General features: G+C 44.3%; 1 protein-coding gene across 1 annotated transcript in view; it reads left to right on the forward strand.

The window, feature by feature from the left end:
- LOC124721306 (neurogenic locus protein delta) overlaps window positions 1-13,995 on the forward strand; it is a 1,352,207-nt gene that overhangs the window by 1,311,105 nt on the left and 27,107 nt on the right. The window contains exons 5-6 of the mRNA XM_047246214.1: window positions 7,896-8,047; window positions 10,182-10,487. Coding sequence (XP_047102170.1) covers window positions 7,976-8,047; window positions 10,182-10,487 — 378 coding nt within the window. The 5' untranslated portion in view covers window positions 7,896-7,975. The remainder of the gene's footprint in view (window positions 1-7,895; window positions 8,048-10,181; window positions 10,488-13,995) is intronic.

The following is a 13,995-nucleotide window of genomic DNA, read 5'->3' on the forward strand; positions in this document are numbered from 1 at the left end:
CACTATCAAAGTTCGACTTGTTACTTTTCACAACTGACGATGGCTTAAGAAGCCGAAAACCATAAACATATGAAATTTGAGGCGGAAAATGTTTCTTTCTCTTTCGTAAGCATAAATTTGACTTGAAAGTGAAAAACAGTAATGTTTTTGTTAACTTTCTATAGCCGTGTAATCGAAGAAATGTATTCGACAAGTTTCAGTCGTTGCATGGCAAATGAACCCGATAAGCATTACTGAGCATTCGGAGAAGACTAGAGTGGTTTGACAAAATATTGTGAAACCCTCAACAGAAACAGTTCGCCGAGCTTGCTTTTTATCCATGTACAGTACTCTAACAGCGCTCGTTTTCTCTTGCACCGTGTTGTTGTGGAGCCAGACTGACGGTATCCCACATACTGGTGGAATCTCCCCTTCTTTTGGCCCTTCGTGCTAAGTATAGTCTTCCCGATTCCTTGAATTTAATATTAGCACACGATTCACGGATGGTTGAACTGGTCCTCAGTTTCCTCCGTGAAAATGGTTTTTATTTCCAGGTGTAAAGTTCTGCTTTAGTCCTGGAGCAGAGGCAGGTTGTGGTTGTAGTTGGGACTTCTCTTCCAGTCTTCTCGGTCTGTGACCCCATGACCGCCCCCTTTTCTCCAGTTTTTAGATTTGGGCTCACCTTTTATGCCTTTTACTGTGTGTGTTTAATGTTCATTATTTTATAATTTGACTCCCCTGACTGGATCCGTTCACTTTCAGCAAATCCCCTTCCTTCTGTGACTAACTTCGGCATCGCAGGACTGATGACCTCGCAGTTTGGTCCCATAACCCCTCTCAATATATCAGTTAATCAATGTATCAATCTCCCGGTGGGGTCAGGGATTTTCTCTGCCTCGTGATGGCTGGGTGTTGTGTGCTGTCCTTAGGTTAGTTAGGTTTAAGTAGTTCTAAGTTCTAGGGGACTGATGACCATAGATGTTAAGTCCCATAGTGCTCAGAGCCATTTGAACCATTTTTGAACCAATGTATCAATCTTGCTTGCCCCCCCCCCCCCCACCCCCTCAACGGCTCCCGTATGGACGACATAGTAATAGGCATATAAGCATACCTGGCGTAGAGAAACAGTTGAAAGATTTGAAAGCAAATAAATCACCAGGTCAGGATGGAATCCAGTTCGATTTTACAAAGAGTACTCTACGGCATTAGTCCCTTACCTAACATGAATTTTTCGCAAGTCTCTCGCTCACCGTCAAGTCTCAAGCGACTGGAGAAAAGCGCAGGTGACGCCAGTGTATAGGAAAGGTAAAAGAACGGACACACAAATTTACAGAACAGTAGCCCTAACTTCCGTGTGCTGCAGAATCCTTGAACGTATTGCCAGTTCGAATATAATAAACTTTGTTTAGACTGATAAGCTTATGTCCACGAATCACCATGGTTTCAGAAATTATCGCTCATGCGGAGCTCAGCTTGCCCTTTCCTTACATGAGATACTGAGAACTATGGCTGAACGGCAACAGGCAGATTCAGTATTTCTAGATTTCCTGAAAGCGTTTGACACGGTGCCCCATTGCAGACAGTTAACGAAGGTATGGCCATATGGCTGAAAGACTTCTTAAATAATAGAACCCAGTATGTTGTCCCCGACACCGAATGTTCATCGCAGACAAGAGTATCGTCAGGAGTGCCCCAGGGAGGTGTGATAGGACATCTGTTGTTCTCTATATACGTAAATGATTTGACTGAAAGCAGTCTGCTGCTGTTCGCTGATGATCCCGTGGTGTACGGTAAGGCGGTGGTCTAGCGGTCGCTCAGTCAGGAACCGCGCGACTGCTACGGTCGCAGGTTCGAATCCTGCCTCGGGCATGGATGTGTGTGATGTCCTTAGGTTAGGTAGGTTTAAGTAGTTCTAAGGTCTAGGGGACTGATGACCACAGATGTTAAGTCCCATAGTGCTCAGAGCCATTTTGTACGGTAAGCTGCCGAAGTTGAGTGACTGTAGGAAGATACAAGGCGACTTAGACAAAATTTCGAGTTGGTGGGATGAAGAGCAGCTAGCCCTAAATGTGGAAAAATGTAAGTTAATGCCGATGAGAAGAAAGATGAAATCTGTAATGTTCGGATACAGCATTGCTAGTGTACTGCTTAACACAGTCAAGACGTTTAAGTATCCGGGCATAACGTTGCAAAGCGATATGAGGTGGAACTAGCGTATGAGAACTGTGACAGGGAAGGCGAATGGTCGACTTCGGTTTATTGGGAGAATTTTAGGAAAGAGTGGTTGACCAGTAAAGGTGACCGCATATAGGACGCTGCTGCGACCTATTCTTGAGTACTGCTTGGGTGTTTGTGATCCGTACCAGGTCGGACTGAAGGAAGACAGAAGCAATTCAGCGGCGAGCTGCTAGATTTGTTACCGATGGATTCGAACAACATGTTACGGAGATGCTTCGGGAACTCAAATGCGAATCCCTGGACTAAAGTCGACGTGCTTTTTCGAGAAACACTATTGAGAAAATTTAGAGAACAGGCATTTGAAGCTGTCTGCAGAACGATTCTACTGCCGCCAACATACATTGCGCGTAAGGACCACGAAGACAAGATATGAGAAATTAGGGCTTATACGGAGGCGTACAGTCAGTCATTTTTACCTCGCTCTATTTGCGAGTGGAGCAGGAACGGAAACAAGTAGTGGTACAGGGTACCCTCCGCCACATAGCGTACGGTGGCTTGCGGAGTATCTATCTAGATGTAGATGCCTCTCTATTGCGCCGCGAGGTAGTTACGTGATCATTGTGGTGGTGCATCGATCTACCATCATGCCAGACATTACATGCTCCAAACAAAGAAGTATTGTTATCATAATTTGTTAAATATATTTCAGTTCAGCAAAGCAGCAACAGGAGCTAGTGTCGTAAAATGATGCAGAGCTCGTAGGAGAACTTAGTCTGTTAATAACGATTGAGGAAGAAAATCTAAACTTTCACACATAAAATATCGGGCCATCGAAGAGAAGTGTGGATCTGATAAGAAGGGAAGTGACAAGAAATCGCATTCTGAACTCAGTATGCGTCTAGGGAGCACACTGCAAACCTCTGTGAAGTTGAATGCAGAATCGTCGTTGCTGCTAAGGGCACAAAGAATGTGTTTTCGGGCAGTTGGAATCTGTGATATTGTTTAACATTTCTACCTTTACATCATTCCCCGCCACATGCTTATTAAGAACACCAGAAGTGTACAGTCCAGACCGTTTCCCTGTAGTTGCCGAAGCGTTGTGAAACCTATGTGAATTAGTGGAAGATAACGTCGTTCAGAGTGGTTCAAATGGCTCTGAGCGTTATTGGACTTAATATCTGTCATCAGTCCCCTAGAACTTAGAACTACTTAAACCTAACTAACCTCAGGACAGCACACACACCCATGCCCGAGGCACGATTCGAAGCTGCGACCGTAACAGTCGCGCGGTTCCGGACTGAAGCGCCTAGAACCGCTCGGTCACCGCGGCCGGCCCGTTCAGAGTGAATCATGCTGTTAGTTTTTGATAATATAAATAATGAACTGAATGAAATTTTAATCGACCATGTTTGTTCGATGATGATGTCCCCAATCGCGTGTGTGGAAATGTCTGCAATTGGTTTCATGAGCTTCTTGGAGAAAATATCCTGCGTAGCTCCCAGAAGCGCCGCATCTGAATATCGTTGAGCCATCGCAGGCTATACAGGCAGTTTTCCTTTCTTCCAGCACCTCGAAAGCGAGGCGGAAATGTTCATTGTGGAAACTTCATAAAATCTTATTGTACGCCCTTGGTGTTGATATGCATGGATCCGCAGGAGAGTAGAGGCCATTTTCGGCCCTGCTTCATATTAGTCGCGTGTACACTTTTTTCCAAGTGGCTGTATTAGAACATTTACAGCTTTTTCGGATAATGTGTAGAACAGATAATCGAATATTTATGTATATGTCGAGATATTTAAAAGAAAGCATAAACTTTGTTGCGGATGCTTATTTATCCGTGGGATATTTAAAGACTGACCTGTACCAGATGGCAAATCCCTAATCGTGTCTCTTCGTCTGCCACCTGGTACCAGAAGTGAACAAATGTGTTTTGGCTGAAGATCAAACTTAAACTGCGTTTGATAAAGGTCTTATGAATTCCTCAATAAGGAACTAATAAAGTATCAACATTAGTTTCAAGAAGCAGCAATACATTCTTTTTCAGTATGACCATAGTTCTTAATCTGTGCTGGAAAGAGTCGTAGGCGCACGTTCTGTGTGTCAGCCAACCCCGAGATGAAGTCACAGTAATTACTCAAAATGCTAGGTTTAATTTTCGATAAAAAAAACTTAAAGTTCAGTTTCTCCTCACTAACTTCTAACGATGATTGAATGTTCTTCATACGATGCCAACAATATAACAGATTTACAAAAGAAACAAAGCGTTGTATACTTAGACAGTTGCTTCGATAGTGACGCGAACGTTTTGCTTCAGATATTTTTACCTGCAGTATTTCTCAGATTTTTAAGTTCATCTATTAGGTGAGGGCCACAGGGCATAAATGATTTGTTCACGGAAACAATGAAGGAATGTACAGACGAGACTACTTAGACCTGTGAATCATGCTTATAGTACGTCTCCATTCGATGTTCTAGCACATTTGTGTCTGATTCTTACATTCCACCTGACTCCCCGATCCCAGACCTAATAATTAAGTACATAGGTTTTTATACATAATTTGTCCACAGGTTTTCTCTCCTCTCCTCTCCGATATATTCCCGTCAAATCTCGACCCCTGACACCCTCGTCTTGGAAAAAGAAGGCGATGTATTCCACAGTCTTTCTTGGTGCTCTGCATTTTCTTTCGCCTTTCGCTATACTGAGTACTCATGGAGCAAGAGATGTGTCAACTATGTCTACTTAAAATACTTTTGAAACTATGTTAGCTGTTGTTTCGGATCAGAGTGGTTCCTTCTCCAAAGAAACTTCTGCACCTTCCTTAGTCAAGATTCTCGTTATCAGAGAAACATTAAACACGAACAAATTATTTCCTAAGAAACACACATCTCAGTTGTTTACTGACTCCAGTCTCTCGCCAGTCACTGGATATTCTGCGTTTTCCCGTGCAAGCAGTGCTATAATATAATCTTGGGCGCTTTCACAGTTCCAAGAAAATTATCGTGCAAGTCTTGATATAGTGACTGAGAAGTGAAAATTGTTGGTCATATCGTAAACCAGCAAGTGCTAGATAGGTGTAGGAGACACAACAAAGTTGTTTTAGAATTATCCTTCGTGCATCGATAGTGAGTATTGGGGTCTCGTCTGTTAGAGGAATTGTGTGAATGATAGAGGCTATGCGTGATAGCAGAACGTCTCCCTCTCGCCACAAGACCTGCTCTTGAGGAACTCAATGAATTAATACCAGCACCACAAACGGTAACTGCTGGCTGATCCGCGTGGTTTTGCGGCTGCGTAGTGCCATGCGATTGTTAACTGAATCATTAGTCATTGTAGCTTATGGGACTGTAGTTCACCATGCCAGACAATCACAGTTAAGAAATAAGGTACGCGGCTCTGGATTCCACTGTGCCTTATTTTTGACAGGAAACGTTATCGCAGGATGACAGGAAGCCCCTATGTTGGAGACAGAAACAGTCTGTCCAATCGGTAGGTTTAATTTAGGGAAAATACGGGAAATTAAGCATGGAATGCAAGACTTATTTTGATCTAGAATGACACCGAAAATGTTAGTTCTACCCAACATCGTTCGGTGTGAGAAGTTTTAAACGTTTCAAAGCTAAAAGAAAAATATAAGCATCTTAAGCTAGGCCTAAGTGGTAGTACAAAATGACTTCTTGTGTTCAACCCAAGCGCATCTGGCTTATCGCTGTTCACAATATATTTGTATGGAAACGAAAGATAAAATGAATAAATGCGTTTACGTTCTATGCTCATACACCATGATCTGTAGTGATAGTACGCCAATTAGATTTCTTTTGGCAGTGGTATATTGTTGTTTGCTCTTTAGTGACACTCCATTTTCGCTGTTATTCACTTCGATGTAATACCTACGCGAATAAAACAAAACTTTCGTTAAAGGATTACCGCCAGCACGCCAGCAAGATACTGGTGTTTCTAAGTAGTGTTCCCAGCGTCCCTCTCCCACCCATAGCCTCTTCAGAAACGCCCTCATGACGAATCGTAGTCGCGACAAGAAAATGACAAAATACACCCCTTTCAGAAACTCTCAGCTATTACAATTATGCAGTCTTTATACAGTCCGCCATATGAAAATTAATATGATTATGTGTGGCCGGCGACAGCGCGGGTCGCAGTTATTTTGTTGTCAAAATGTATTGCTGTACCGGATTTGTTGTTGGTTGGAGCGATTATTGGATTACACATAGGCTTAGTTTCAGTATTGTGGGATTCTCTGCATGTAAATTAAATGTTATGGAAGAAAAGCTGATCACTTTATACGATGCTGAAATCCGCCGAATGTAGTTCAATTGGTTGAAAAGTATATCCGCAGCTAGATTTGGAGAAACCACCAATAAAAAGAATATTTTCACTTCGTTTCTCGGAGCAAAAATGACTTTGGATTGTTGTCACTGTTGACGTGTAACTAAACCGAAACTTACTACATTTTCAGAATTTTGTAGCCCCTGGTGAAAGCTGCCAGACGGACCTCAGATTACATGAAACAGAATACATATTAATTACAAATTCAGGTAGGGCATGGGGCAGCTAATAAATCGGGGGAAAATTTCGATGGAAATTATAGTTACTGTCTGATAGTGGAAAGTTTGGTTTCGTATTGTATTATTCGACAACTGAAAGAATGCCACCTTTGTTGTAGTATTATTTTTCCTCTCTGCTTATTATTTAGAGAAGGCTAGGTACACCGCTCGTCAGGACGTGTCAAAGCTTTCAAGCAAGTTCTTAAATTCGAAGAAAAAGTTTAATGAAGTGATCACACTTCAGCGCGAAAGTACTAACGAATACGAGGAGGTATGTCAGTTCGATTATAGAATGAGCGTACCTAGACTTATGACGTAGAGCACGTGACGTCATTGCGTCCGGTGGTGCGCGAGGAGCGGACTGACAAAGCCCCCTCCATGTGTGACGTAGGGGGCTGCAGTGCTGCAGATGCATCTGGCTCCCCTACCCGCCGCGGGCTGCCCCCTCCAGTCACTTGTGCACGTGTGTTTTAAAAAGCTTTGCAGCTGTCCCTCGGGACTAGTCGGGGCTGCGGGATGTTATAAGTAGGGGAGGATGGCGCGAACGGAACACCAGTTTCGCCCCGTTGTTGCTGTGCGGCTGTCGTAGCGTGCCGCCATCTGCCCAGAACAGCGCGAACGTCCGGTCGCCGGTTGCAGTTGCGCGTCTTCACCGCAGGGAGCGCTGGCTTCGTGCATCCGCGGGCAGAGGGCTGCGGGCCTTTCTCGCTTCAGTCTTTGGCCAGTCTCGGCTCGTGGTGGTTCAAAGTCGCCGAGACGCCTGCTGCGCTGCCGAGCTTAGAACGCGACGTGCGCCGGATATACACGCTGTGTTTTATGATAGCGTGGATACTACGGTAGCGGCTAGGCTCGCAGCTCCCAACAAATTTTCGTCTGTATATTCTGTGGCGTGTGTCAATCTGAGTGATGATATACATTATCAAACGGACTGTTGTACGTTATGATCGTTAGTGTTCTGTGCTAATTGGACGTCTGCTTCAACTCCATTTGGATTTAAGTGTTCCTTTGCGAGAGTTATGTGTACGTAGCTTCGTGCTGTGGTGTTTTATTTTGAGCAGAAATTTTTAATACCTTTTGACAGTTCTTTCCCCCACTTGTTTTTTTTTTTCTGCGAGTGCTGCCTATTCACGTAACAAACCGCAGATAGTGTGCAGAAGGCCTATGGCGCCGTCTTGCAGGTGTGCGTTGAGGTAACATCGTAACCCGCCTCCAGGCTGTGCGGAAAAGGAAGCAGACGATACGAGTTCCAGGCCCCACCATGAGGTGGATATCGTCTCATGCGGACTGCTTTATGATATTGGTAGCTGTCTTCTTCGCTGCGCTGCACCAGGTACTGTAACTGCTCGTCACGATGACAGATCGCACGCTGTTTGCAGAAAACGTGTCTGGCCGGGAGAGGTCTGAGCCAGGCGCAGCCGCCGACCGTGGGAACTCCGGTCGGCAGGCTTCCGTGGAATTCCAATCGACGCTACTCCGTCTTACCCGACTTGCTTCCTTAATCTTTGCAACATTTCGCTGGCCCTTCTTTCAGAATAGCACTTACTCCTTAAAGCCCTACAAAACACTTCATGTCACCGTTTTTTGTTACATACTGTCTCAAATGATTGGCGAAGTTGTTTAGCCGCGCGTTCTGTCATTTACGCGAATCGCGAAATTTTCTCTCTATATTCCATCATTGTTCACTGGCATTGTTAGCTCACTGGAGGGAAAGATGTTTTGCTCTTTCCACGTGGCGTGGACAGCCGAATCCCTTGTTGTTTACTTAGATTGCTTATAAACATCGCGCTTGTGTACAGCCACAACTGTTTCCAAATCTTACGCTGTGCTGCGATTTGAAGTTAGTTACAGCATTTGTGCGTATTTTCTGCGGCCTAAAGCACATTTCAGTTCTTGTCATACCGAGTGGTGCTGCCAGTCACTAGTTCATGACCCGGCGTGTTGCGCTTCACTACCATTTTATTGGCAAAAATCTTCCTACTCGTTTCAGATACTGTGCCAGCTCTAAAAATCGGTTTTATCGCGGCCTGTAGGAAAAAAAAAAGATTACTGTTCTGTTAGTGTTGGTTTGGTGACATTGTTTTCTGCAAACAGCGTGCTTTGTTTTAGTAATAGTTTTTGTTTAGCAAGAAGCTTGATAAACATTAGTGCATAACCGTTGCGAATGCAGTGTAATACATAGTGTTAACTTAGTTTTTATGTTCGCATTTTCTGAGATAAAAAGTAAAGTCCGTATTATCGAGTGCAATAGTAGAGAAAGCTTTTCGCCGGTTAACGACTTGGACCCACAGCAGACTCTGAGCACGGCCAGCAGGCAGCTGCTGGCCGTACAAAAAGTGACGTGTCTGTGTGGTGGGCAGCGACAGCACGGGCCCTGTTCCGGTGGACAAGTGTTGCGAGACCGCCGGTCGGGGCGCCTGCTTGCCGTGCACTCGCCAAATTCTCTCCATCGGAGGCAGCTCCTGCGCCTTCTTCATTTTCACGCACAAAGTTACTCGAGTAAGCGATTGGAAAAAGTAATTTTTTTGGTAATATTTTAGTAACAGTTGCTGCTATCGGTTACTTTTATTTGCATGACCCGGTTCCAAAAACACACGCAGAGAATAACATTGTAAAAATTTCGGTAAGAGTGCAGTTCACTGTCGTACCGAAGGCTGTGACGAAGATCTGACACTGACATACATGATACAGTGTATAGCGTATAGCCGCGTAAGCTTTGGACATGCGTGTTTGATCAAAAGTGTCAGTCACTGCGGTTGGTGCAATCTCATTAAAAGATGTTAAGGCTCGTATTACACTGTCAATGTTCTTCGACGTATCTTTACTAAACGCAAGGACCACATTCTTTCATAGAACCGACAAAAGTACCACAATACACGGCCAGAGATTTTAGAAAAATGTCTTTTTTTATGAATGATATTTGTCAAAGATATTGTACAGTGTAATACGATCCTAAGGGAGTATCCTAACGCTTAATCTCCAGGATGCCCGAGAACTGTTATTTCCAATGTTTTACGTAATTTTGCCAAGAGTGTAAACCGAAAATTTATCTTCACGGTGATGACGATCCGAAGCCACATCACTGCGTGGGGTACTCGGGTATTGTAGAATTTGAGGCTCGCTCGACAAAGGCAGTATTCACTGTTACGTCTGAAATCACTGTGACACGGTGTCACGTCTTTGTTGTACGCGGCTTAACGAATTCGGTTACTGAGTAGGCGCCTCCGCATGGCTCCGCGCCTGTCAAAGCCGCGACTGTCGCCTCCGTCGCGAACGAGTTGTTTGCTTTTGCCCAGCGACGCGGGCGCCGATTGTGCGGCAGCGTATTTAGTAATAATAGAATGTAGCTTAGAAGTAATTAGTAGAGAGCTGTGTGTGTGTGTGTGTGTGTGTGTGTGTGTGTCGCCGGAGGACGCTCCGCTAGGCGGCTCGGAGTGGGTGTCTGCAAGGTGGTGTTGGGCCCCCAGGCGCGTGGCTCCGGAGTCTTCGAGCTGCGTCTCAAGTCGTTCGTGAACGACTACGGCAAGGACAGTGTGGGCCAGTGCTGCAGCGGCGCGCGGCCCGTGCCCCCGGCGTCCACGTGTCCCGGACAGTGCCGGACCAGGTTCCGAGTGTGCCTCAAGCACTACCAGGCCAACATCGACACCACGTCTCCCTGCACGTTCGGCGACGTGACGACGCCCGTGCTCGGCGACAACTCCGTCTTCCTGGACGACCTCTCTCCGCCCGGATTCACCAACCCCATCCGCTTCCCGTTCGACTTCACGTGGCCGGTGAGTACCGCTAACGCATTTCGCACCATCTCTGAGCGCGCCTGCTTTCCATTCGCCGCCCCGTACTTTAAACGAAGCTAAGTGCAGAGTAATGCGGCCAAATGAGCGAGAAAGTCTGTTGCGTTAGTTAGAAAGTCACGTCACACGCCAGTTTGTTGAGGCTCTCAGTCTACAGATGCGTATTTGAAGTATCTCCTTAGCGGAAAACTGTCTTTTATGCCAATGTACATTTCGAAGTCACAGCGTCATCGTGCCTTTTTATGTTTGGACCTCATAAGCGATGTCAATATCCTAGAAACATGTCTACATCTACATGACTACTCTGCAATTCACATGTAAGTGCTTGACAGAGGGTTCGTCGAACCACAATCATACTATATCTCTACCATTCCACTCCCGAACAGCGCGCGGGAAAAACGAACTCCTAAACCTTTCTGTTCGACCTCTGATTTACCTTATTTTATTTTGGGCTCAAAAAATATTTTCGCGTTCGGAAGAGAAAGTTGGTGACTGAAATTTCGTAAATAGATCTCGCCGCGACGAAAAACGTCTTTGTTTTAATGACTTCCAACCCAACTCGCGTATCATGTCACACTCTCTCCCCTATTACGTGATAATACAAAACGAGCTGCCGTTTTTTGCACTCTTTCGATCAATCCCACCTGGTAAGGATCCCACACCGCGCAGCAATATTCTAACAGAGCACGAACGAGTGTAGTGTAAGCTGTCTCTTTAGTGGAATTGTTGCATCTTCTAAGTGTCCTGCCAATGAAACGCAACCTTTGGCTCGCCTTCCCCACAGTATTATCTATGTGGTCTTTCCAGCTGAAGTTGTTCGTAATTTTAACACCCAGGTACTTAGTTGAATTGACAGCCTTGAGAATCGTACTATTTATCGAGTAATCGAATTCCAACGGATTTCTTTTGGAACTCACGCTTTTCGTTATTTAGCGCCAACTGCCACCTGCCACACCATACAGCAATCTTTTCTAAATCGCTTTGCAACTGATACTGGTCTTCGGATGACATTACTAGACGGTAAATTACAGCATCATCTGCGAACAACCTAAGAGAACTGCTCAGATTGTCACCCAGGTCATTTATATAGATCAGGAACAGCAGAGGTCCCAGGACGCTTCCCTGGGGAACACCTGATGTCACTTCAGTTTTACTCGATGATTTTCCGTCTATTACTACGAACTGAGACCTTCCTGACAGGAAATCACAACTCCAGTCGCACAACTGAGACGATACCCCATAGGCCCGCAGCTTGATTAGAAGTCGCTTGTGAGGAACGGTGTCAAAAGCTTTACGGAAATCTAGAAATACGGAATCAACTTGAGATCCCCTGTCGATAGCGGCCATTACTTCGTGCAAATAAAGAGCTAGCTGCGTTGCACAAGAACGATGGTTTCTGAAACCATGCTGATTACGTATCAATAGATCGTTCCCTTAGAGGTGATTCATAATGTTTGAATACAGTATATGCTCCAAAACCCTACTGCAAACAGACGTCAGTGATATAGGTCTGTAGTTCGGTGGATTACTCCCACTGTATATTTCGTGTACAGATAAGTGTTTCTGGAGTGTTGACATCGCTGTAGAGATCCTTAACCCACAAGAAGCTGATGGTGAAGCTGTGACTTCGAAAAGGAAATTGGCGTAGTAAAAATGCTACAAAGATAGCAGACAGATTTTTTCTAAGTCCCTCATTTATTTCACTATCATAGTTAACCAAAAACAGCCATTATAGCTACCGTGACATTTCCGTTGTCTGAACTAACATAATACACGAGATGAAATACGCCCTTGTAAGAAGACATTCGCTTGTTTCATATTTAGCGGAAATTGACCATAACGCTTGCAGCGCAACGTAACATTGCGCAAATAAACAATGAAAATCATTCGAGGCCCGTCTTACACTCTAAAATTTTACCAAGGTATGTCATAAATATTTTATAAATCTTTGACGATGTAATTGCAGCGTAAGCTTAGCTTTTACTGAACATTTTTCAAAAAATGTTTGTAGAGGTGACATTTATTTATAAATAAAATGGTGTAAAACTATTACAAAAATCTACGCTTCGACTTGACAAACGGAATGTTACACGGCTATGCACAGTTCGTACACATTCCAAAGTTGGCTGTATACTGCCTTAGATAACATTGGAGGCAGTGGGCGGTTCTGTTTCTTTACAACGAGGCTGTATCTACATGAGAATTGTTGTGAGAGAGTTCTCGATACTTGTGTCAATAAACTGGAGCGCTAAGTATACTTATCTTTAAAGCTCAAGGCTCTTTACCAGGGACCTTTCGTTCCCGCCGAATCTAATCTATCTTCAGCCGTGTGAGGCTTTCTATAAATCTATATAGCTCATCAGCAAAAATCCACGATGTCTGATGTAAGACTTTGCTACCTGTCACTGTAAACACTGGGCCAACTAAAAAAAGCTGTTACCGTCTTTGTGTCACTTGGTTCCAACTTTTTAATCGTCAAGAATTTAACCTAAGTGGCTGTCACGAAGGGAATTCACCGTATCACAGCTTTGCAGTTACGAATTTCCTTCCTTACAAGTCTCCACGTATCTTCTTGACAGTTCCTGTTGAGCGTCGAATCCATTATGTTCGTCCTCCGTATATCCTGAGCTACGTCAGTTAGCTGGCGAAACTATTACATGAGTTCTTAATAACTACATCCTTGAGCTAGCGCTCTTGTACTGGTATACCGTCGTGTCTGCTTGGCACGGCTCAGTGTGTATACTATCACATTTCTCCTGCCCTGGTTCTGTTAGCGGCTACTGTGTGTAGGCAGCCCACCTCGTTTTAGAGCTCAGCCATCTCTTTTCTTCCGACTGTACCTATTTCACTTACGGTTGTCCTTATTTGAAAGTTACCTACAACATTACCAGCGATATTCCCATATTTAAGTCACCGAGCGTAGAACAAAACAAATTACTCGATAAAAATTCGTATCTAGATATCGCATGATGTGGAAGACATTTGTCGCCAAAAAGTGGAAGAAAAGTGTCGTTGAATAGTAAAAACTTGATCCCTCGGTCAAAAAGTAGTGTGGTGTTGTTTCGGTTCTCTCTCTCTCTCTCTCTCTCTCTCTCTACTAATCTTAATTGACTATTAAGCTCTTCAGTCGAAAGAGGATGTCGTAAACAATACTATAGCGCTATTCTGTATTAGTCTCTGTCGAACGACAGCTTGCCGCGTGAAGTGTGAATCTTAAGTTGTAATTCAATTTAAATGGAGTTAAACACATGGATAGTTTGAAAATTAAAGAACTATTCCTCATGCTAATCAGCTGGCCTCTTTGCAGTCACAGTTCTTAATGTTTTCTTACTGCACACTCGCTTTCGCGGCTTGCTTGCTGCAACCAGTCTCCTTGGTGGTCTCACGCTAAATTACTCTTTCAGATGTTTCGCGTTTAAGTTACGGACTTTGTCTAAAACGTATATGAAAGTTGTGTTCTTAAAGGTATAGTGACACTCCGAAATCCGCA

Source organism: Schistocerca piceifrons, chromosome X (genome assembly GCF_021461385.2).
Source record: "Schistocerca piceifrons isolate TAMUIC-IGC-003096 chromosome X, iqSchPice1.1, whole genome shotgun sequence".
Taxonomy (NCBI): Eukaryota; Metazoa; Arthropoda; class Insecta; order Orthoptera; family Acrididae; genus Schistocerca; species Schistocerca piceifrons.